General features: G+C 46.2%; 1 protein-coding gene across 1 annotated transcript in view; it reads right to left on the bottom strand.

Annotated features, from left to right (window-relative positions):
- Positions 1-2,225: 2,225 nt before the first annotated feature.
- PRAG1 (PEAK1 related, kinase-activating pseudokinase 1) overlaps positions 2,226-25,329 on the bottom strand; it is a 59,403-nt gene continuing 36,299 nt past the window's right edge. Inside the window, exons 4-6 of the mRNA XM_063129030.1 lie at positions 20,096-20,253; positions 12,435-13,174; positions 2,226-3,611 (exon numbers count right to left, since the gene is read on the bottom strand). Of these exons, the coding sequence (XP_062985100.1) occupies positions 2,589-3,611; positions 12,435-13,174; positions 20,096-20,253 (1,921 nt within the window). The 3' untranslated portion in view covers positions 2,226-2,588. The remainder of the gene's footprint in view (positions 3,612-12,434; positions 13,175-20,095; positions 20,254-25,329) is intronic.

The following is a 25,329-nucleotide window of genomic DNA, read 5'->3' as shown; positions in this document are numbered from 1 at the left end:
ATAAACACTGCAGACACTGATGTCCTACTCCACGTTCGGCTTGCCTGACCATGGGAGGGCCATTACAGGTGGTGGTGGGGAATGAGGAGACGTTTCTCAAGCCCCAGCATTGGTGGGGCTTTGTGGCAACAGTGGCTGGAAGAGGGACGTACGAGGCAATATTAGCCTTTGGGTTCTTTCTGCTGGCTTCTTTGAAGCGTGGCTCCCACCAGAATGATTCCTTTCTGTTCCTGTTGCTAGAAGCAATGGTGCTCTCTCAGAGGCAGGGATCCTTTGGCGCGGTGGCAGAGCAGCTGGAAGGCAGCCAGAGGACAGTTCCCACTGTGTCTGGATCCCTACTCAATGGCCCCCTCAATTCAGCACTTATTGCTTGAGACATTAGGGTGTGCTTGGGCACACCCGACACACCCCTTGGGCACACCTATGCTCACTGTTTAGAAAACACTTTAAATTATTTTCTGTGGCGCTGGGGATGGAGTGCAGCCCCTAAATCCTTAGAAGCAGTTCACCCCCAGCTTATACCATAATGAATTTGTTAATTTTTAATGTGCCACAAGACCCTTTTGTTTTTGAGGCAGCAGACTAACACATCCCCCCCACCCCCACGCCAAAATGGCAACATACTTCTGCGTGTTTGAATTGTAAGGAGTGGGGCGGGGAGGTGGAGCATGCAGAGCACCTGTGTTTCTGTGCAGAGACATGCTGCTCATTTTTGCAGGATCCCCATCAGTGAGGGCTAAGCTAGGACAGGACAGGGTTTGTTTTGGCTTTGCCTTACAGCTCATGGTGTAAATGGGGCTACCACTGGGGTGGTTGTGGAGGTAAATCTGCTTCTTGCAACCTCAGCCATACAACCTTTCAACACAAGGCTTTTATTGTGCGCTTGTGCTTGTTCACTCACAGTAGTTTGAGGGTGCTTTCCACGATGTTGTCATCCCGTGCTTTGGGACTATTATTGGGGCGGTTTTTTTCCTAATAAGGAAAGTGTGGTATTTTTTCTGAACAACTTTGATAATGCCTTAGAAACCTCATGCAATTGCACAATTCTGCTATACCACAGCATCACCTAGTGGTTGTACAACAGGACATATAGAAGTAAAAAACCCAGAAAAAAACACGTGAAAAGGAGCTGATCTTAATCCTGCAACAAATCTGGAACCAAAAGCCTCTACAAAGGTGTGGGTTAAGAACTGCATATACAAAAGCCCAGAGAGAACGGAGCTTACTCCTATTTTTGCACACCCTGCCTTTTCACCTCCATAGCCCCCTCCCGGGATTTTGTGCTCATGCTAAAGTCTTGGAAAAAGGCTGTTCTACAATTAGAAGCAAAATGCTTGGCTTTGTGGGAGTGCACGTGCACACATCACCCAGAGTTAAAGGGGAGCTTTTGTTCTCAACAAAACAGTATTCCCAGGTGTAGCAATTTTACTTTCCCCCATAGGAACAGATAGTAACAATTCACTTAGATAAGGGAAAAAGCAGACATGTAGAGTGTAGTGAAATCTTTTTCCTCTGGTGACCCCAAAATCTGAGGGATGGGTCTGGTTCCCCCCTTCAATTTATAGGCAGGGTGTGCTGTAATTTGCCAGCCCCCCAATCCCCCTTAAAAAACCCCACCTTGGGGAACATTTTTTCTCCCCTTCCTCAGTTTCCCCCCTTTGAAATTACCAAAATGGGTCCCTTTTGCGTGCAAGACCTGATTTTGTTTTGCTCTGTCCTTTGTCGCTTCCTTCAATGAAACGTGCTTAACATATTTCTGCACCCGACATAGGCAGAGTTAACAGAGTGCAGTAGAACACACATTTGTGGAGATGGATCGGGGCCACTAACCAGGCACATCTAGTCATAGCAGCAGGAAGGTGGCTTCTGATGTTATCATTGGTGGGGGCAGGAAGGAACAGAAGAAACGCTGGCTTCCCCATGAGTGCAAGAGCGTGGCTCTGAAGCTAAGCTGCAAAAGCCCCTCTTCCTTCTGGCTCAATCTATTCCATTTCTCCCCCAAACCGGATCCACTCCTGCTTTCATGTATCGTGAGTAGATGGTGGAGTAGATGGGCAGGGTGGAGACGCAGCAAGGTTCAAAGGAGGGGCTTGAATCTGCCTAGTCCCGGCCAGGGGTGTTTTTCTTGAATTTTCTATGCTATAGTGGGGCAGCATATTCAGATTTTTGTTTTAATGTATTGACATTTTACAAAGAATGGATTTCTGTTTCAAGAGTGATGGCATTCACCATGATGGTAACAAAACAAAACAAAACAGAATCTTGCCAGAACAAAGTCCCCCGAATTAGGAAAAACACACTGTTTAAAAAAGGTTACCAAGAGTTACACAGAATGCAACACACTTGGCGGTAGATTCCAGGTACACTGTTTACAAGTTTACAACACCCACAATGATCCTTAGCACAAAACGCACACGGATTTTGATCTTTGTGCAGGTGTGTTTGAATATGAATCATGGCCTGTTTTACTCAGTTATCATCTCCCAAAGGGAACTGGCATGCCTACGGTTTCCCATCTAGTTTCTCCCAGAAAACTCTTGTGCAATTTCTCTTCGAACCGGCGCCGCGTTTTTAAAACGCCCCAGAGGTCAAAGCAGCTGAAGCAGTTTCAGGGACTTCCGGAGAGAAGATGGCTCCGCGGAGGCTAAATACTGACAGCAGAGCCAGTCCTCAAGTTCCACGTTGCGCTCCGCGTCCACGGCCCTCTCGGCAAACTTCATCATGAGCAGCGCCCGTTTCATGTCAATCCAGTTGCGCAGGGTCCCGTGGAGGGCTTCCTCGTGGTTGAGGGGCTGGTCTGTTAGGTCTTTCCTGGGCCCCCAAAGCAGGCACTGCACGACCCGCTTGGCCTCGAGGATGCTGATGCGTTTGATGGGGTCTGCTTCCAGCAGCAGGTGAGCCAGCTGCTGGAGACCCCGAGAATAGATGGAGAGGTTGGGGAGGGGCGGGAGGTCGTCCTGGCTGTACTCCTGCTCCCTCAGGTCGGCCTTCACTTCAAACGGGTTGGGCTGGTGCAGAAGCTCATAGATGAGGATGCCGGTTTGGAACTCGTCAAACTTTTTGTACTGGGAGGCGGAGACGATCTCGGGAGCCAGCCGGGCCTGGTTCTTCTTCGCTTTGGACTCTGCAGCCCCCGGCTTCTGCTTGGCTTTCAAAAAGTTGCTGATGATGAGTCTGGGCAGGCGCTTGTCCTCTTTGGTTTGACCGCAGCTGCCGGGCAGAGGCCTGCAGTGGATCAGCAGCAAGTTCTCCAGGCAAAGGTCCCTGTGAATGACGCTGTGCTTTTTGAGGTGCTCCAGCCCATTGCAGAGCTGCAGGAGCAGGAAGCAGACGCGCCGCTCATACAGCTCTGGCTTCGTTTTGTGGAAAGGCCCGGAGTCCCGGACAAAATCAGCGGCGGTCTGGTGCGGCACTTCGCGGGTGATGACCACCACGCAGTCTTGCTCTGCGCCGGCGCGGGAGGGGCACTGGCCATCCGTGGGGGCGTTCTTCAGCATGCTGGAGGGCACAGAGGCGACAAAATGGCCGCAGTCCTGCTGGATGTTGAAGTGGATGGGAACAGAGGGGCTGCAGCAGGAGGCGGCGGCTTTAGTGTCTTGGGATTTACAGATCTGCAGAAGAGGAAGCAGAAAAGGGGCAGAGGCTGAGAAGAGCATTTTCTTTTGGGGGGAGGTAGGAGGGGGAGGTAAGGGAATGAAGAACTGGCTCCAGAGAAGTGTGTGCCCACAAAAACATCACAGCTATTGATCTGACTGCAAGCAAGCAGGTACAGATCAGGCAGGCTGGGAAGCAGGTGGGCCACGGAGGACCACGTCTGAGGGAAGTTGAGATGACAGATTGCTCAGACTGATGAGCCAGGCCAGAAACAGAAGCATTATAGGAGGAGGTGGAACCCTAATGGCCCTTTGTGTCACCTGATCCCTGCTGAGCAGGTAGCTGCAGGAGCGCCATTTGCAGAGGTGCTGAGAAGAGTCTGGCATCCATTACCAGCAGTAAGGGTCCCTGGTTTGAAACCCCCTGAAGCAGAGGTGAGCAATGTGTGGCCCTCCAGATGTTTTGGCCTACAACTCCCACCATCCCTCATCATTGACTATGATGGCTACAGCTGATGGGAGTTGTAGGCCCAAATATCTGGTGTTGCCCACCCCTGCCCTAAAGCTAGACAAAAAGACTTGTTTTACCACTGAAATGCTTATTTTTAAGGGGGTCTATATGCCCTATTTTGTAGAATCATAGAACAGTAGAGTTGGAAGGGGCCTATAAGGCCATTGAGTCCAACCTGCTCAATGCAGGAATCCACCTTAAAGCATCCCTGACAGATGGCTGACCAACTGCCTCTTGAATGCCTCTAGTGTGGGAGAGCCCACAACCTCCCTAGGTCACTGGTTCCATTGTCATACTACTCTAACAGTCAGGAAGTTTTTCTGATGTCCAGCCGGAATCTGGCTTCCTGGAACTTGAGCCCATTATTCCATGTCGTGGATTCTGGGAGGATCGAGAAGAGATCCTGGCCCTCCTCTGTGTGACAACCTTTCAAGTATTTGAAGAGTGCTATCATATTTACCCTGTGGTGGCTGTGCAGTGGTGCTGCATTGATTATACCTCTCCACCGTGCCTGGGTCCAGCTCCAGCTGAGAGCCCCCTCCCTCCTGCTGTCAACTTTAACTGCTGAACTTTGCAACTAAGATTGTAGTGCCTGAATTTGCTTTCCTTTTCCCCCTCCTTGTCCTCCCTCCCAATCCCCTTTCCTTTTGTATCATGTCTTTTAGATTGTAAGCCTATGGGCAGGGACTGTCAAGAAATACTTTTGTAAGCCGCCGTGAGAGCCTTTTTTGGCTGAATGGCGGCATAAAAATCCTTAAATAAATAAATAAATAAATAAATAAATAAAAATCTACCCACTGTCTGTTTGCTTTGGCTTCAAGGCGGGGGCATTCTGAGGGCGGATCGTAGCCAGTGATTGGTCACCAGAAGAGCAGGAAGGAAGGCCAGGCAGAGGGCAGGCCTGACGAACCGAATGGACGCTGGAAAGACCATGCTTCCTCCTACCCTGGGGATTATCTGTCCCCACCCGGCAGCTGCAAGGCTGTGGCGCTTTAAGGTAACCGGTGGGTGGGTGGGAGCATCCCCATGAAAAAACTTCCTAAATGTATTAATCATACTTTTGTCAAAAGTAAAAAGTCAATATATAGAAACACACACACACACACACACACACACGTATGGTGACAGCAGAGTGAGGAGGGATAACAGGGTTCAGAAAATCTGCAAGTTCAAAAGTCCAAAAACATCCAAAAGACTTAAGGTATAAGTAACTTTAAACGCTAGGCAGAACCCCTCAAAGAAAATATTAAATACGTATCATAAATTGAGTCATTTGGCTTCTCAATGTGTGACCCCCTCCCCCAATAGCCTTTCGCATTAAATTCCATTTCAGGTTTGTCTTTTGTGGGTTATAGCAAAAGGTTTTGTGGGTTTGCTATATTTTGTACTTTATACTGCGATTTGTATTTGTGCTTTTAACCTGATGGTTGTTTTATTATGGTTTTAATTTTTGTGAACCGCCCAGAGAGCTTCAGCTATTGGGCAGTATAAAAATGTAATAAATAAAATAAATAAATTTGCTAAGGGCACATTGGTGCGTGTTTGTTAAGTCACTGCAAGTCAGCAAAACTCATGGCAAGCTGGCTAAGGTGTTTAAATTACAATTCTAAAATGGTTCCTATTTTTCATTCTCTGCGATCAAAATGACAAAGAGTCCTATAGCACTTTTAAAACGAATTCATTTATTACGGCATAAGCTTTGCATATGTGAACCGCCCAGAGAGCTTCGGCTATTGGGCGGTATAGAAATGTAATAAATAAATAAATAAATAAATAAATAATAAGCAGACCCTAGTCCACAAAAGCATGTGGCATAATCAACCTGCTAGTCTTGAAGGTGCTACAGGACTCTTTGTTGTTTGTATCTCATGAACTAATTTTAGTAAAATGAAGTGGCACGATCCATCCCCTTCCACGAGCCTAGCACCCCATACAGAGGAGGAAATCTCCCTACGGAATTAATTCAGCACAACACTGGCCTTGAGCAACATACCCAGGCCTTACTATGAGGCTTTTCTGCCCCTCACTTGGGGGAGAGACATGATAGCACCCTTCAAACACTTAAAAGGTTGTCACACTGAAGAGGGCCAGGATCTCTTCTCGATCCTCCCAGAGTGCAGGACACGGAATAACGGGCTCAAGTTACAGGAAGCCAGATTCTGGTTGGACATCAGGAAAAACTTCCTGACTGTTAGAACAGTATGACAATGGAATCAGTTACCTAGGGAGGTTGTGGGCTCTCCCACACTAGAGGCCTTCAAGAGGCAGCTGGACAACCATCTGTCAAGTATGCTTTAGGGTGGATTCCTGCATTGAGCGGGGGGGTTGGACTTGATGGCCTTATAACCAACTCTACTATTCTATGATTCTATGATGGTGCTGCATCCCCACTAAAACCCCACGGTTTTGCTGGGTATTCCCCATGCCAGGAGAGAGAGCGGGGTTTCTGGCGGTCATCTGCGTCCCCCCACATTCATCCTGGCTTCTGGTGACCAACTGGAGGTCTCCTTCAGCCAGGGAATTCCTCCACAATGAAGCTGGAGCAAAGTATTCACCTTGCTCCGGCCAAAAAAGTTGGGGTAAGCGCCTGACTTTTTTTATTGGTGGCTTTGCGGGAAAGCCCCATGCATGCACACAGGTTCACCCCCTCTTGTTTCCTGCTTAGCCTCCTTTTCAAATCCTCCAATCTGAATTGAGACTGCCCATTTTCCAGGGCAGAAATCTAACTTTTGCTTACATTGCCTTGTAAAATGCCTTGTAGGTTGATGGTGCTATATAAATAATAAAAATAAATCGTCGTCGTTTCAGCACATTTCCTCTTAGAACTCCCTGAGAAAAAGATGGGTAGGACCGAGCGCAATTGTTGCTTTTTATCCACTTCCTCAATACATGCCAATTTATTGTTTTGTTCTTTTAAAAAAACCAAAAGCCAGGCCCTGCATGCTTGGAGTAATGGGCTTGTTATATTAACGGGCTTGCTATATTAATAACCCATTAGGTCTACTATACTGCATGGCCCCTCAACATTGTGTTTTGAGGCACTTTAATTTGAGGGTTTATTTATACCTGATCCTGGGCTGGAATGTAGCCAAAGAGCTCTGAAGCCCCTGGAGCAATGCGGTCTTCCTGTTAGCTTGGATGCAAAAAACAAGAAGTCAGCCTTTTTGTATTCTACAGAAAATGCTACTATCTCCAAATCCTGCAGTTCATTCACTGCCCCTGACTGAGTGCTAAAAGAAAGGAAGCCCCCCTCCAATAAAAGACAGGCAAGAAAGGCGAAAGCTCGCCTGATGCCCCTGAACACTTTTCTGCATTTCAATTAATATAGAGTCTGAAGAGGTTCAAAAAGACCCAGGAACAAAACAATGTGTTTAAAGTGTCTTATAGTTGAGGTCAAAGTTGTTTCTCTTGCATTTGCAAGATATCAGACAAGCATTCAGTGGTTGGGAATAGATAGGGGGCTGGGTTAATGGATTTCTGAATAGTAGATTGGTTTTAATCATATTTTATATTGAAAATATTGTTTATCAATGCTTTTTTAAAACACTCTTTCTTGAAAATATATTATTAATAGTTTTTAAATGCTCTTGCTTGCTGTAGGTTAGAGGATGGGGCACTTTAAGACATTAAGAGTGCAATTGTATGGTTATTTAGAGAAAGAAGGCCTACAACTCACAGTATGCCCAGTCAGCATGGCTGGCTAGGGCATGCTGGGAGCTGTAGGTAGGGTGACCATATAAAAAGGAGGACAGGAGTCCTGTGTCTTTAACAGTTGCATAGAAAAGGGATTTTCAGCAGGTGTCATTTGTAGGCATGCAGCACCTGGTGAAATTCCCTCTTCATCACAACAGTTAAAGCTGCAGGAGACCTGCCCTCTTTACCTAGAGTGACCAGATACAAAAGAGAACAGGGCTCCTGCAGCTTTAATTGTTGTGATGAAGAGGGAATTCATCAGGTGCTGCATGCATACAAATGACACCTGCTGAAAGCCCTTCAATACAACTGTTATAGATACAGGAGCCCTGTCCTCCTTTCCATATGGTCACCCTGCTGGAGGGCTTCTTTCTATCTGAACAGGCATAGGACCACACCTTACATGCATGTTCATGTCCTTAACAGAAGCAAATACTTCACATGGAATATGATATGCCATGATTGTTCTCTAGAGCTGCCCTGCCGGGCAGAATTAAGCTCTTAAGATCCTGTTGGTTTTAAGCAACCAAACTGAGCAAAAGGGCTGCAGCCTGCATTTCCTAACCAGTGTTGCGCTTATCCTGATCTTATCATTGAATTACAAGCAGGCTTACAGCGTCACCGTAAAGGAGTATATTTTGAGTGCCACATTTGGCAGCAGACCAGAATCTGAGAACCTGAGCCTTGGTAGAACATCTAAAAAACAGGGTTGGTGGTGGTGTGTGCAATTTAGGGAAGAGAAAAAGTAGACACAGCTGGGGTGGTTCATGCTTTGCCGTTTCTCCTCTGCCTTCTTCCCCCAGCTATGGCACCCCTTCTAAATTGCGCCACCCCACCTCTTTTTACATGTTCACTGCAGACCCACGGCCCCTGTCCCCAGTCTCCTGTCAACCGTGCGGTTCAGCCTCAAGAGGGAGCTTTGGAAGAGAGAACGGTTTGACTCCGTTCCCCCACCCCCAACTCAGCTTATCATTCTGTGTGCATGAGAAAAAAGATGAACCACAGTGCCTTAGCTCTAAGGGACGACAAGAACCTTGTCTGAGCTCATACTTCCAAATCGACAGACTTGTTGAAGCCTGACTTCAGGCAGTGATTTGATCAGTCGCTTCTTTCATGTCTGCGACAGTTGCAGGGCCAAGAAAGAAGACTCAGCTGCTAAGCCCTGAAACTACCGTCTATTAGAAATATTTCAGCAACGAAAATGAAAGCATTCCTCAAAATTGCCTAGCTACATTTTGTGCAGCAGCCGAGCTGGGATCTCGGCTCTCTTTTGGCTGAACTTCAGTGTGCTACTGTCTGCCAGCATCAGACAATAAAGGCGCATTTTGTAATGCGGGGGGACACACATGCGTGTGGTCTGCAATGAAAACAAAAAAAGGGTTTGTCCTCTTTCTCTTGCAATCACACTCTCTGTCTGTAGTAAGCATCTGCTGGGAGTCCAGACTAAGTGAAGCAACCTGAGCGACAGGAAGGCCGGCCTTTTTCCTTTTGTGAAATGGGCATCGTTGCAGACGGCGCTCCGTGCGCTGCATTGACAATGAGTCCCCCCAATTCACACCGCGTGGAGGAAGAGAGATGGCGGGACTAAAAATTATGCATGTTTCAGAGCTGCCAAGGTCTGGTAAGGATTCATGTAAAGGAATTTGAGGCCGTTTGTGTAGCCTGTCCCATGTAAAAACTGTAATCTGATCACTACAGCAAGGCTGGACAGATGCAATCGCTGAGCCATTTTGTGACATTTTCACTCTTTTGAAAATGTCACCTTGTTTTAAAAAGGTAAGTTTCCAGCCCTCATGGCTGAAGGAAAAACCTGAGAACGTCACGGCAACCTGTGATAAAACCAGGGGTAGGCAACCCTTTAGGGCCCAGCTGGCAATTTGAGGAACTGTCCACATAATAGATGTACTACAGATGAAAATATCTACTTGCGATCCTAATTTCATAAGCAAGTCATAGAATCATAGAGTTGGAAGGGGCCTACAAGGCCATCGAGTCCAACCCCCTGCTCAATGCAGGAATCCACCCTAAAGCATCCCTGACAGATGGCTGTCCAGCTACCTCTTGAAGGCCTCTAGTGTGGGAGAGCCCACCACCTCCCTAGGTCACTGGTTCCATTGTCGTACTGCTCTAACAGTCAGGAAGTTTTTCCTGAACTCCATCTGGAATCTGGCCTCCTGCAACTTGAACCCGTTATTCCATGTCCTGCACTCTGGGAGGATCGAGAAGAGATCCTGGCCCTCCTCTGTGTGACAACCTTTTAAGTATTTGAAGAGTGCTATCATGTCTCCCCGCAATCTTCTCTTCTCCAGGCTAAACATGCCCAGTTCTTTCAGTCTCTCTTCATAGGGCTTTGTTTCCAGACCCCTGATCATCCTGGTTGCTCAGAGGCATTAATGAGAAAAGTAAGCAACTAGAGGCCCTTATTTTCCTTTGAAGCGATCCCAGCTGCCAGTAAGAAACTTCGTTATTTGAAAAAAAAGGGAAAGTAGGAGCTGCAGGGCAAGGCGGTGGGGGCCAAGAAAGGTGTCCAAAGGTGCCCTGGTGCCCACGGGAGCCATGTTGCCAATCCCTGTCATAAACGCAATAGCAAGGCGCTCTAAGAAATTCACAGAAATTAAGGTCAGGGAAAAGGTGCAGCGCTCCTTCGTTCTGATGGGGCGTGTGTGAGAGAAACCCCCCAGGGCATTGTGCCCTGCGCCTCTGAACATTCTTTCCCAAGCCACCTGTGCCAATTTCGCATCCCAGGGATTACAGAGATACACGGCGCATCTGTTCTTGGCACTTCACTTGATGGGAATGTGGGTGTCCGGACTCTTCCCATCCCTGCTCTGCTCTACCTGCGCTGGGAGGGAAGCCACAGCTGCATCCTATTGGCCTTCCAGCCTCTCAGCAGGCCCGCTTCGGACAGCAGAATTGCTGCCTGCAGGCTTATCAACAGATGCTGTGTAAACTCAGTGTTCCCTCTTTTTCTTATTTGGTATCTTTTGGGCTGATTCCTTGGAGCTGACTTTGAGTTTCTGCTTGCTCTGAGCAGGCACTTTGGACTCAACATTTTGCTGTGTTTGCCTTTTTAAGGCACTCTCTCGTCGTGTGCTGGGTTCTAAATGGGCTCAATCCTGCTAGATGCTATTTTCCATTGATTTTTGCCTGAATTAAAATTGGAAGTGAATTTGGTGGTTCTTCCTCAGGCAAAACCTCCAAGGAGACATACTGATGAGACTAGCAAAATTCTCGTGCTTGTATGTTACTAAATGTAAGTAGGTTGACAGCAGTTTCCCTCCTAAAGTAAAATTCAAGCAAATTTGGAAGATCCTTCTCATGTAAGAAATTTTGAAGGAAGCTAAAATACTTTAAAAATAAAATAAAATAACCTAGTGAAAATTGTCTGCCTGAGCGCAAATCCTATGCATGTTTATTCAGAAGGACATCCTATAACTCCCAGAATTCCCTAGGCTTGGGAATGTTGGGAGTTATAGGATTTTTTTTCTGTCTAAACCTGCATAGGATTGTGCACCAAGTTTTTTTTTTTAAAGGCTATTGACATTTTTAGGGGATTCCATGTATCTCTAGCTTGACCTGTATTTCACCTAAAGCAATATTCAAAGCAAACGAGGAGGTTCTTTTTCAAATGAAATAACAAAGGTATTTTGAGGGGTTTCAACAATACATGTTTTGAGTGAAGTAGTAGAATTGTTGCCTATACCTATGAGATCAGCCCTGTTCCTGACAGCAAGACATCAACGAAAAGGCCAAAAAGGCAGTACAAGTCATCACAACCGTGTAGGGAAACATGTGGGCCCCAACCTATTTTCATGAGGTCCTCAACACCACCCAACTCTGAATACTGGGGCTCCCTGAACTACTGCTCTGCTAATGGCTTCCTCTTCTGCTCCATGGGCATGTCTAGACCTCCTGGCGTTCCAGGAGGGAGGGGAGAAGATCTCACGATTTTCCGATCGCTAGATCCTCCCCCTCAGTGCACACGCGCCTGCGTGACATCCCGGGCATTACACCCGTTGCGGCGGCCATTTTTTTTAAAGAAAGAAGAGCTGGAGCACTCAAGTGCTCCAGCGAAAATAAAAAGGTAAATAAAAAAGAACACACACCCCGTTCCCGCTCCCTACCCTCGATGGGCACAGAGCACCTGAGGAGCTCCGTGCCCCATGTCTGGTTCCCGGCTCCCCATGTTTATTTGCGAGGAGCTGGGACAAAACCGGGACGGCCACACACACCTCACGCAGTCTTGGGATGATCCCAAGTCCGCGGGAAAAGTCGGGATTAAAGCTGTTCCGGTTATCCCGGGGAAATGCAGGGATCTTCCCTCCCTGACCCTGGATCCCCTGTGAGTCATGTGGACACACAGGGATGATCCTGGTGTGATTCCCGGCATAACAACTGGTGTAGACATGTCCCATGTGTACGAGAGAAAACAAAGAGAGAGGGAGGGAGAGAGAGAAAGAGAGAGAAGGGGTGGGGTGGGATGGCACACAGAGAAAGAACGCAATGCAATGCTGCAAACCCTGAACACTTTTGGCTCTGGCTCCACCCACTACTGGTTGCAGCCCACGATGGACTTACCCTGTGGTTCATGGGGAAAGGTTCCCCATTCGTGCAGTACAAAAATGGCATCTACATACCTTCACTGCATAGGTGCTAGAGGGGTCCTTCGAGCAAGTGGCACAGTAATATATGGCATCCCCTGAATCACAACAAGGCTTGTTACACGTCAGTTTGAAGAGAGACCAGTTGTTCTCACTGAAATGCAGCTCACTCTTCTGGTCACGCATAAAACAGTCTTCACATTTCAAAACAAGGCGGCGCAAGGACTCCGCGTAGAGCCCCCCTAATTTGGCGTACACCCCCTCCTTGCTGTCGATGTTGCTGAGCAGGTTGTGGAGCTGGAGGCTGGAACCCGAGGAGACCTGGGTGGACATGCTGTGTTGGGAGCAAGAACGAGACGGCAAGTTTTTGTTCTGGCTGCAGCAGGGATTGCTGTTCGTTCCAGAACAGGGGAAAGGGAAATGGGAACCTTTGAAGGCTTTCTCCAGTGATTCCGAGGAAGAAAATGTCCGTTGGTTAATCCCCAAATGACAGCCAAACAGGGGCTCCTCACGGTTACAGACGTTACTTTCCGACTGACTGAAGTTCAACTTGGGACTGGAGGGAACCGCTGCCCTTGCCGGCGAGGCTGGTCCACAGTAGAAGCCATCAGGAGAGGAAACGGCTCTGCTGACCGTTTTCTTTTGTGGCAGCGGGGGTGGCTGTGAGGGTTTGCAGGGCGGCCCGCCTTTGCTGGGGCATGCGGAGAAATGAGCCAGAGGAAAGAGCTGCTTCGCAGTGCGGGTGGGCGAACGAAGACCCGTTTTGCACAACTGTCCTGAAACACATGCAGACAGTAAACCAGTTATAAGCCAGGGATGCCTACCAGCACGGATAAATAAAGACATTTTACAATGTGAGGCCTAGTATCAAGTTCTGTCTAAAAAGGTAAGCGTACAAGCAAAGGATAATAAAACTTATTAAAGGCTGAGAACATCTTACATGGGAGTTGATCCCAATGGGCCACTGACTGGATCCTACGTAGCACGGTCTGATCACATTGTCAAGGAAGACCATGTGAGCCAGTGGGCTACTTCTCACACCAGTCTTATTGACCCCCAGAGTGGGGCAATAGTGCCATGGGACGCAAGCACCAGAAAAAATAACTCCCCCCGCCCCCCCGGAAGGGCTATCCCTTCAGAGGCAAGAAAAACTGTCCACGCGCCCAGCCTGGGGCACGGTCATCTGTGGAGGCATCAGCAGCCAAATCAGCAATAGATTTTGTCTACAGGGTTCAAGTCATGCTAGAGTATGACAAAATGGCGGGAACTGTAGCGCTACTGTAGGTAACCCTGGAAGGTCTCTTCTAAAAGCAAATAGGTGTAAATGCAGATCTGCAAATCCCCGAAAGTTATTTATGGCATTTGGTGCTCACTCTTCTTCCACAGAGCTCAAGATGGCACACTGGAGATGATCCCACCTTAAGCTTACAACAACTGTGTCAATTAGGGTAGGCTAAAGAGCAAACTAGACATGGTGATGGCCAATCCAGGTGCAATCTTGGGTCTGCTACCAAGTCCCTATTTTATTTTATACTTATTAGATTTACATCCTGTCTTTTTTCCTCCAAGGAACCCAATCCTCCTCTTCTCCACTTTATCCTCACAACAACAACCCTGTGAGGTGGGTTGGGCTGAGAGTCTGTGACTGGCCCAAAGTCACCCAGTGGGTTTCCATGGCTGAGTGGGGACTAGAACCCGGATCTCCCAACTCCCAGTCCAACACTTTAGCCACTACACCACACTGGCTATAATGTGGCAGAATGGGGAAACATTTCCGCCTGCTTGCCTGCCTTCTGCCCCCCCCCCCTGAAACTGCTTTTTAAAAGCTGTTGTTCCCTCTGCTGGATTCCATGCCTGTTTCAAGATGGGGGGCATCATCTTCATCCTCGCTTTATAGGGAATCCACAGGACCCAGGTTGAATCCTGCAGTCCTTGCATCCAGAGGGAAAGTGACTGGCTCACAGCCGTATGGTGAGCTCCATGGCCAAGATCTAAGTCACCCTACACCACACTACTCTGATACTAGACCACAATTTTTTTAAAAAAATGGCCTCCCTGCCCAAAATATACCTCCATTAGCCATCCACTACTTAAAAAAGAACGGAAGCTGAGCACCTCTTAGCAAACCTGTGCTTGTGTCTTGCATTGCAAGGTTTGTACTCCAGCCCCTAAAATGGTGCAGCTGAACATTTTCCCCCTAATCCTGTGAAGCACACTCTAACCTCACAATCATTTGGGTTCCCTATATATTTGGAGTGTTCCAAGAAACTGTGTAGGGGGAGCTGCTTGAATGGGTGAAGAGCCCTGCTCAATTTCTCTGAGAAAAAAATCACTGCGACCGGACTTCCCTCCCATCCTGCACAATCCTCTGCTACATTTTCTACTGCTCAGTAGGGTCCTTTCCTGGGCAGAGTGCCTTTATTTCTCCTGCTCTGCGTGGAGAAGCCGCCATGTGCCAAGGGAGAAAGCTAGGAGCCTTGCCCAGAAAGCACTGCTGCTAACACCATCTATTTTCTGGGAAAGACGCCTTGTTTTTCCGCGTTCTGCACCGGAGAGGTTCCCTTTGTGCAGAGTGGCAGAAAACAAATGGAACACGCTGCAGTTCTATGCTGGTCATGGAAAAGGGAAGTTCCTCTTGCACAGAAATGTAGCGGAGGGACGGAGAATGCAATCCCTTTTCTGACAACCTGCTGGGAATTTTATCTTGTGGAGTGTTGAGATTTGAGTAGAACACTCAAGGGGGTCCCATTCATTTCTGGGTCAAGGAGCGGGATTGTCGTGTTTCTCAGGAAACTCCTGCTTTCAATGGGAGACAAAGTAATCCACAAAGCCTTTATTAAGCAATTAACATCCCTTCCCACCTGAAGAGAGTCTAGCCTCTTGGAAACTCCCCCTTGAGCAAAACTATGCAAACTAAGCGAGACAATGGTCCTATCAAGAAGAACAGAAAGCCGTTTCCCAAAGCCAGTTACTTCAGAGAGGCTGATTCAGAGATGGCTCTGAGCTGACTTTCTCACACCCTCCTTTCGGTCCGTGTGTGTTAGCCTGCCTCAGCCAGCCTGTCGGGGTTCTCTCCTCTGGAAGAGCCATCGCTTCCCACTGAGTGTGTAGAATTTGCCCTTGCAACCATGAGAGGTATCTCCCCCACTGGTACAGGCTGGTCTGGTGCCAACTCCTCTACTTCAGAGTCTGATTCTGACTGATTAGCTGAAACATCTTCTTCCAAAACAGGGGGAGCTGGGCTAGACACGACAGAGATGGTCGTTCATCCCTAGTTCCTCCTTTTAAAACCCCTCACGCTCTGGTAGTAGCAACTCTTAAAACTGAAGTGTGATGCCCACGGGCATGTTTACAATTACTCACGCATCCCAAGCTAAGAACAACGCAACCTATATACCCGTCCTGTAAACGAATCTTTCCATTTAAGTAGAGAAATGTTATTGGAAGATGGAGTCAATGTTCTACAGTATTTTGAAGACAACCTGGCTCTTGGCCATAGAAATGGACACCGGCTGCCAAAGAGTAGTGAAGCTGGAACAGGGTAAATATTTAAGCAACGTGGTGAGCCATGTGAGGACTCGGGAGGGGGAAAAAAGCATACCTGCTCAGCAACAGTTACTGGAAAAAAGCTTGTTTGGCTGCAGTGTGGCATTCTTTAACAGGGTAAGCCAGATACTGGCGTGTGGCGTTTTCCAAACCTGGTTGCTGAAGGACACTTTCATTCTGAGCTAAAATTCTCTCCCTCTGAAAATGGTTTGCTTTGTAGTGTGCGTTAGGAGAAAGGAATAGACACCCCCTAAAGAAGCCCACTTTCTGTGTATCTGCATGAGTCACTGGTTTTGATATGGTTCCTGAATCCAAACCAGAACAGTAAATCATGCAGAGACAGCAAATAGCTTGCTCTCTGGCTGGGGGCTTTGGGCTAACAGAAGACTTACTTTTCAACATCACATGAGCAGTTCTTTCACAGCAAACTAGTTTGCCCCATCATGTAGTTTGGGAATTACTGAGCTGGAGAAAAGTGTACATCCTACTACCTACAGAAATGGTTTGGGACCTCAATACCTGATGGAACGCCTCTCCCAACATGAACCTTACCTGTACACTGTGCTCAACATCTAAGGTCCTCCTCTGAGTGCCTACTCTGAGGGAAGCTCGGAAGATGGCAACAAGGGAGAGGGCCTTTTCAGTGATGGCCCCCTGACTGTGGAATGATCTCCCTGATGAGGCTCTCCTGGCGCCAACATTGTTCTCTTTCAGGCACCAGGTCAAGACTTTTCTCTTCTCCCAGGCATTTAACAGCATTTAACAACGCTAAGTTTGTTTTTTAACGGACCCCAGAACTTTTGTTTTTTAAATGGATACTCTTTTTATACTGTTGTTTTTATGTTTCTGATGGTTTTTAAATTTTGTATACTTTTTAACATTTACTGTTTTGACTTTTGTGAACCGCCCAGAGAGCTTCAGCTGTGGGGTGGTATATAAATGTAATAAATAAATAAATACAGAAGTGGTTTCAGACTGTGTTCCTAGGAATGCTGCGGTTCCTCAGAAACTTAGCAGGGGACTGGGACGTCACAGACCCTTATGCTGGGCCCGTCGCATATACCCTTCTCAGGCCAAGTGCCACCACTTGAAAACCTGAGGGAGGGTTTCTCCTAGCTATGAGGGAAACAGGTTTAATTCAGGATTTGCTCTAAATATACTGTGGGTATAATCTGGTGTGGGTGTTTAATAACTGTAAGGCAGGTAAATAATGCCAAGCTGACACATGGTATTTGTTAGCTAACAAAATAATAATAAGTTTATTGTTATTTAAAAGCTTTAAATCAAAATATAATACTTTCAATCCTGCCTAATCTAAACTCTCCACATACCAACCACCTCACTCTCTTTACACCAATCCTAAATCCCTAGAATCCAAAGTCTTCTTACTCTACAATTAAACAACTCTCTCTCACATGCACATTACTTCACAAACTCCTAACGCTCTTATATACTCCTTTCCCCCACTTATTACATTATAAACCACACCCACTCAGTTTTAACATCCCTTACTTACCAGAAATAGTAACCTAGACATATACAATATAATCAATTGTGGGGTAACACCACAGGAACCTCAGTGAGAAAAGTCAGCATGGCAAAAAATGAGTTTACCCACTGGTCAAAACTCATGTTCCCCTACAATGTGCAGCCACGGGATGCATTCTTAATTTGGCAGTGCAACAGACAGAACCCCTCTAAGCTTGGGAGCACAGTTGGGCACTGTAGAACATATCCCAGAATCCTGTGCAGCAGTGCTGGAATCTTATGCTATTTTGTCCCAAGACAAAAAGGCCTGTTCAAGAGACAGTCTTTGGCTGTGCCATTGCAAATACGATTCCCAGCTGGCCCGTGGTTAGTTTTACAGACTTTGCTGCAGAGCAAGTGGTACCAAACCTTGCTCCTAATTCCTGTGGTCCTGGAACTACAGTAAGTACAGTAACTACATCAGGAAAAATTTCCTGACTGTTAGAGAAGTATGACAATGGAATCAGTTACCTAGGGAGGTGGTGGGCTCTCTCACACTAGAGGCCTTCAAGAGGCAACAGGACAACCATCTATCAGGGATGCTTGAGGGTGGATTCCTGCATTGAGCAGGGGGTTGGACTCGATGGCCTTGTAGGCCCCTTCCAACTCTGCTATTCTATGATTCTATGATTCTAAGCAACAGGCTCTTCGTCACAGACGGACAAAAGTCCTTTGAGTTGGTTCTATATTCAGCCCATATAGACCTTTGCTAGATCAGGCTATATCCCAGGGTGATACCCGGGATCATCCCTGTGCGTCCAGATGATGCACAGCGGATCCTGAGCTCAGGCAGGGATCAACCCTTCCTGGCCCTGGGATATAGCCTACCCCTTTGGGCCCGGTTTTCCCTGCGGTCTCGGGCTGAATTGCAGGTTCAAATTGGTTAATGCTCTATCAGAATAATAATAATAATAATAATAATAATAATAATAATAATAATAATAATAAAAAAATATTTATTTATTTCTTACCCACCTCTCCCTTTGGATCGAGGCGGGGAACAACATTAGAACAGGAATCAATACATCTTAAAAATTCTTGATTTTACATTGATCTGGATAGGCCTGCCGGAAAAGGCTAGTCTTTAAAGCTTCCTTAAAATCACATAGAGAGTTAATTTTACGAATCTCCTCCGGCAGGCCATTCCACAATCTGGGGGTGACAGAAGAAAAGGTCCTCTGGGAAACTGATGTCAGCCTAGTTTTAGCTGACTGAAGTAAGTTCGCTCCAGAGGACCTGAGTGTGTGGGGTGGACTATATGGGAGAAGGCAATCCCGCAGGTAACCTGGACCCAAACCATTTAGGGCTTTAAAGGTAATAATCAATACTTTGTACTTTGCCCTGAAACTAATTGGCAGCCAGCGGAGTGACTTTAATGTTGGAGTAATATGCTCACCCCTAGATGTACCGGTGACCAACCTGGCTGCCATATTTTGAACTAATTGAAGTTTCCGAACTAGGTACAATGGTAGCCCTATGTGGAGCACATTGCAGAAGTCACCAGCACGTGCACTACTGTCTTAAGGTCTTCTGACTCTAAGAAGGGGCGCAGCTGGCATATCAGACGAAGCTGATAGTAGGCACTCCTGGCTGTCGCGTTTATCCGGGCTGCCATTCGGAGCAACGGATCCAGGAGCACCCGCAAACTGCGAACACAGTCTTTCAGGGGGATGTAGCCCCATCCAGAACTGGCTGACACACCTCCAAACCTAGGTCAGAGCCCTTGACAGCAAGCACCTCTATTTTGTCTGGATTCAGCTTCAGTTTGTTTTTCCTCATCCAGCCCATTACTGCCTCCAAGCATTCATTCAGAGGAGACACACTATCCTCAGCTGATGCTGTTATTGAAGGCATAGAGAAATATATTTGGGTGTCATCAGCATACTGATAGCACCCTGCCCCATGCCTCCGGATTACTGATAGCACCCTGCCCCATGCCCCATGCCCCATGCCTCCGGATTATTAGCCTCCGAACATGTAGATGTTAAACAGCGCATTGGGGATAGGATGGCACCTTGTGGCTGTGTTGATCATAGAATCATAGAATAGAAGAGTTGGAAGGGGCCTACAAGGCCATCGAGTCCAACCTCCTGCTCAATGCAGGAATCCACCCTATTATTCAAAGTATCCATCTGGTTTGGAAACTAAGAAAGAAGGCTAATTAATGGGCAATCAATGCAGTACATTATGGATATTTAAGATAGGCCAAACACACCTCAGCTGGGTGGGAAGAGGCTGTGGAACAACTTTGCTTAACTCAAGAGATCTGGGAAAGGGGGCAATTTAAATGTAGACAGAGAGAAAAGCATCTGTACATATCTAGAGCTGGCAAGCAAATGTAAGTGTTGTTGTATTGTTGGTTTGGGATGGATTGCTGTGTTCTTGGTTCTGCATCCTTGTGATACCTGCTCAGACTGTAAACTTGCAGTGTTATGAAAGACTTCAGTGTTCTCTCCTCCAACAGAGACTGATCATGTAGCTTCCCTGGGAAATTCTAAAGTAGCTATAGGGTCAATTTCCTTTCGGATCACCTGGAAAAATGGGGTGTGAAAACCACTACATTTGCAGAGTGTGTTTCATCCATAAGCACCACAATACCATGTCAATACTTGAAATTTACCTACCTCCATTGCTGAATGCATTTGTGTCCAAATTCAAACTGTCGGTGGAGCCGCCTGTGAAAGTGACGTGAATCCTCTGTAAAGCGGGACTGAGGTTTTCTGTTGAATCGCTGTTAAGCTTCTCCAACTCAGAATTACTTTTGTTCATTTTCAGAAAATGCCTAGAGATTGGGAGGAGGGGGGTAGGGGAATACAACATGAAAACACAGTAAATTCATACTAGACATATGATTCATCATCATCAATAATAATAGTAACAACAGCAACAACATTTCTGTACCATAGCCGAAGTTCTCTGGGATGTTTATGAAGCGCGTGTCTACACTAGGCGATATCCCAAGGATCATCCCGGGATCATCCCTGTGTATCCACATGATGCAGAGGGGATCCCGGGAGCAGGGAGGGATGATCCCTCCATTTCCCTGGGATATCGCCATACCCTTTTTTCTCGGTTTTTCCCACAATCCCGGGACGATCCCAAGGATCGCAGGTTGTGTGGCCAGCTGTCCCAGCTTTCCCACAAGTAGCGGGGTCATCTGAAGGAAGGAGCCGGGACGGGAAGAGTCCAGGGCCATCGGGGTTGGGGAGCGGGGTTGGGGCTTTTTATATATATATACTTTTGCGCTGGAGTGCAGGTTCGCTCCAGCTCCCATCTTTAAAAAATAAATAAATGGCGGGCGCGACGTTCTCCTTCCTCCCTGGATGTTGCGCACTGTGTATGAATGCAGGGGGAGGATCCCGCGATCAGCATATTGCAAGATCCTCCCCTCTCCCTCCCAGATCACCGGGAGGTGTAGACATGCCAGAAGATTAAAAACGATTAAAAATGCAGTATACAAAGTTTAAAAACATTTACATAAAAATATACAAACATTCTGTATACACAGAGACAAGATATATCTGAAAACAACCTTCAGCAATCAACCATAACCAAAAGGCAAATCTAGCACCTGATTTAAACTCACCATATGCTGCCAAATATCCGAGGGGGGGGGGGGAGGTCTTAACCTAGTGCTGAACAGACAACAATGCTAGCACCAAGTGGGCCTCGTTGGGGAGACCATTCCATAATTGGGGGGGGGGCACTCTCCCTGGATGCCGCTTTTCAAGCCTCCCTCGGAAACCTCCATCTGGTTTTGAAGAACGTGGTTATGTTCTTCAAAACCCCTGTGATCCAGTTAGTTATGTTTCAATTTCTTCTTCCCCATTTCTCTTGTCCCTATAGAGTGAGTGTGTGTTTGTGTGTGTGTGTGTGTGTGTGTGTGTGTGTGTGTGTGCATTTGTAATATATGCATGTGGAGTGGCATAGGAGCAACCACAGACAAAAGAGAGGAGACCAGGCAATTAGGAGAAGGGTTTCAGCATGCTATGCTGTTACGTTGTTAAAGTTAGACAAAACTCAGCCTGGGTGACTTCTTGGGAGAATTATGTAAGCTGCTCTGAGCAAAAGAAAAGCAGGACTCAAATATAAGAAGTAAAACAATTTACCTTCTGAGAAGGTATACCAATATACTATTTTCCTGGTGGCAAGCTGGTGCTCTTACTCCTAAGTAAATATTGCCCAAGAGTATCAAAATTGCCACTTCAAATGCAAGCCGGAGTGTTCTCTTGCAAGCACATTACTTAAAGGCAGGCATTCCAGGTTGCTTCAAAGTTAGGAACAATATTCTTTGAGAGTTATGTTCACATGTATTCGTCCTTACACCCCTGGTGTGCTCATATCTGCAACTTACAACAAAACAAATCCTACAGATCTATTCTACTAAGCTGTGCAGGACTCCTCCCTTTATAGCATGGCAGTTTCTACATGCAGAAGGCAAAGCCATGGATTTTCTGCACGCAGTGCCTTTGGAAAAAGCAACTAAGCATTGTGCTAATAACTTGCAAGAAAGGAAGAGCTCATTTCCAAGATGCAAGCCATCTTCCTCGTTAAAAACAACAAACCCCTACCTATCCAGCATTTCTTTATCAGTAGCTGAAGAACATACCAAAACCTTGCATAAATTATTTTCTTATCAAGCTGTTATGCACTGAGGACAGGATTTGGAGTTCCATTGCTCCACAATGCAATGTAATTTTTTCACACTATAGAAATATCTCTTTATAAAACAACTTATTCCCCAATCCCGAACACATTTATGTAGCTCCCCTTGATTTCAGTAGAACTTACTTTCAAGCAAACATACTAAAGGTTTCAGCCTTAAGACTTGCTGGACGTCCCTTTAATAATATATATTATTGTACAGACTGAATGTTTTGGCATTTCATTTCCATCTGATCTCACTTGTTGACATTCTTTTCTTTACCCCCGTGTGTATGTGTCGATATACCTGCCTACAGTGGATAACATGTATCTGAAGAAGGGGACTCTAGTCCGCAAAGATTATGCCAGAATACATTTGTTAGCCTTTAAGGCAGCCTTCCTCAACCTGGGGCGCTCCAGATGTGTTGGACTACAACTCCCAGAATGCAGTCCAACACATCTGGAGCGCCCCAGGTTGAGGAAGTCTTGTTTTTGTTGCAACAGAATAACAGATCAAGTGGTGCCATCCAGGCAGGACTTTGAGGCAGAAATCTACCTCAGCCAAATGAGCAGAAGGGCCTCCTTCTGGGTTAGCAGAAGGTTGGCTAACCATTTTGTGAAGTAAGTGAATAAACATTGACCTGGGTCACACGAAACAACAATTCCTGAATTGTTTAAGCTAGGAATTGTTGTGGCCAAGCAGAAGTGACTGAGCATACTGCCTCACGCACACGTCGCTTCCACTTTCAATTAATAACCCAGGAATAACCCACAATGTTATTGTGATGTCTGAACCTGGAATTCCGGATTGTTTAGGGATTAAACAACCCAGAGTTTAACCCAACAATAAACTATGGGTGATTGTTGGGTAAACTCTGGGTTGTTTAACCTCCAAACAAGCCACAGTTCCAGGTTTGATAAAAACACAGTAACGGGCCTTTCCTGGGTTGTTGATTGAAAGCGGAAGCAATGAGTGTGTGGGAGGCAGCGAACGCACTTGCTGCTGCTTGGTTCTGAAAATTCCTAGGTTATACAAACCAAGAATTGTCATTACGTGAGAACAGGATCATTATCATTTGAAAGGGGAGGGGTGTTGGAAGGCAATTAAGTCCAGAGTCTAAAATAACCTAACTGAACACTTGAACATGTTCTGGTCAAGTCTTCTCAACCTATCACATGCCTGTCTACTTAAAGGTAAGCCTCACTGAGTTCATGGCTTCAAAATGGGAGTTTTGGTCAAAAAAATAAACCATGGGTTGTTGCTTACTGTTAGTTTTACCCTACCCTGTGCCTGTTGGCATTCTCTTCCCCTCCTTATTGTTTTACTATGATTTTATTAGATTGTAAGCCTATGCGGCAGGGCCTTGCTATTTACTGTATTACTCTGTACAGCACCATGTACATTGATGGTGCTATATAAATAAATAAATAAATAATAATAATAATAATAATAATAATAATAATAATAATAATAATAATTCAAATATTCAAATGTAATTGGGCAAGCCAAATCCTGGCTTAGCGTTATTTGTGAATGCAGCCAGTGTCAAAGACCTGTCAATGTGTGTTTTTTAAAGCCATGACTAAATGGTGGCCTCCCATATCTGCTTAGTTTATTTTTTACCATCTCAGGAGGGATAAGATCGATAGATTAAATATCTTCATATCATATGTATCTTCATCATCCAATAACCCTTTCCCCAGACCAACAGTTTTGTTTAGGGCTTCTCTCTAATCTACTCCCGTAGGTTAGAGAAAGGGCCTTCCTCTCTCTCTCTCTCTCTCCCCCTCAAACACACTATATTGCAGAAAGGGGGTGATATAGTAACAGTCCAATAATATGCATGTTTGCTTTCAAACCATTTCCACTGATTTTGACAGGGTTTAGGATTGTCTAGAATTGCTGCTTTCATAATCCATTCACACGGAAATACTTGTGTTCAAGCTAATATTTATTTATGAAAATATTCAACCTAAAGTTCTACAAAGCAGCAAACAAAATTATTTAAATCCACAATACAGATTTAAAATAATATCTAAAAAGCAAATAAAATAAAACCAACTCAACAAAAATACCGCATCAAGCAGCAGAAATGAGCAGCACTACCAACCTGCTATGCGCAGGGAACTCACCATCCCAGCAAATGGTGTAAAACCAGGAGGTCAAACTTTTGTTCAGGAGGGTCTGACATCCTAGCGTACATGTCTCACACCAACGCCGTCAGAGCAACCCAAGCCTTCACTGGCAGCATTTCAGGACTGGAAAGTATTGCCAAAAGCCAGCTAGCCGCCTTCACAAAGCACAGCAGCACTGATTGTGGTGAAGTCATATGTGAGGAGATCCCTCTTTATTCCCACTGTCCTCGTGCCTTATGCAAAATGCACTTTCTGAATAGGGATAAAACTGAAAATAGAAATTCACTGCTGCTTGGGAAACAGCAGCTCTCGGTCTTAGATGTTGCCTGCCATGCCAGAGTATAACCTCCAGCACTCTCGGCAAAGTATTACTTATTTTTTTATACAGCACCATAAAAGCACATGGCACTTTTCAGAGTAGCAGGCTTATGGAGGCATTTATTTAATTTACAAGCAAAAAAACAGAGAGATCCCACGGCAGCGTACAACTTAAATTCCAACAGTGGAGGAGAGAACCAAGGGAGGGAAAGAGGAATCCCCCCCCCTCTAAAACATGAAATTACAAAATAAGGATAAATTTCAGAAAATATGACAAAACATGTTGTCACTCTTTGTGGTACAGTGAGTCAATGCTATCAGCAGCCTGACATAGGATAACATTATCTCCTTCATTATTTGCATCACCATCATCATCTTTCATCTCTTCTTTATACATCAATCTTCGCCAACCTGGCACCCTCTGGGGGGCTGCCTAGGTCTGAAAGCCCCGCAGTGGGCGCGCGGTGGCACTGCGTCAGTTAAACGTGGGGCTTTCCTGTGAAGCTGCGGCTTTAAAAAGTTGGAGACCTACCCTAACTTTCCCCCCAGGAGTGACAGAGCATCTACCATCTATCCTTACTCTGAAGTTGTGGCAGAGGCGTTCCTGGGTGGGTGGTGACCCCTGATTGGTCATGGTTCGCCCAGGTAGAAGTTAGGCCTTGTGGGCCACTGGGAACCCCACACCCACCCTCTGTATTGGGATTAGCTGCTGACACCCTGCTGTAGAGAAGGCATGGGGTTTTACTTAAGGTGGAAGCAA

The sequence above is a fragment of the Elgaria multicarinata genome, chromosome 6 (assembly GCF_023053635.1).
Source record: "Elgaria multicarinata webbii isolate HBS135686 ecotype San Diego chromosome 6, rElgMul1.1.pri, whole genome shotgun sequence".
In the NCBI taxonomy this organism is placed as follows: Eukaryota; Metazoa; Chordata; class Lepidosauria; order Squamata; family Anguidae; genus Elgaria; species Elgaria multicarinata.
Note: the sequence above shows the minus strand (reverse complement) of the source record. Positions and strands in the feature narration are given on the sequence as shown.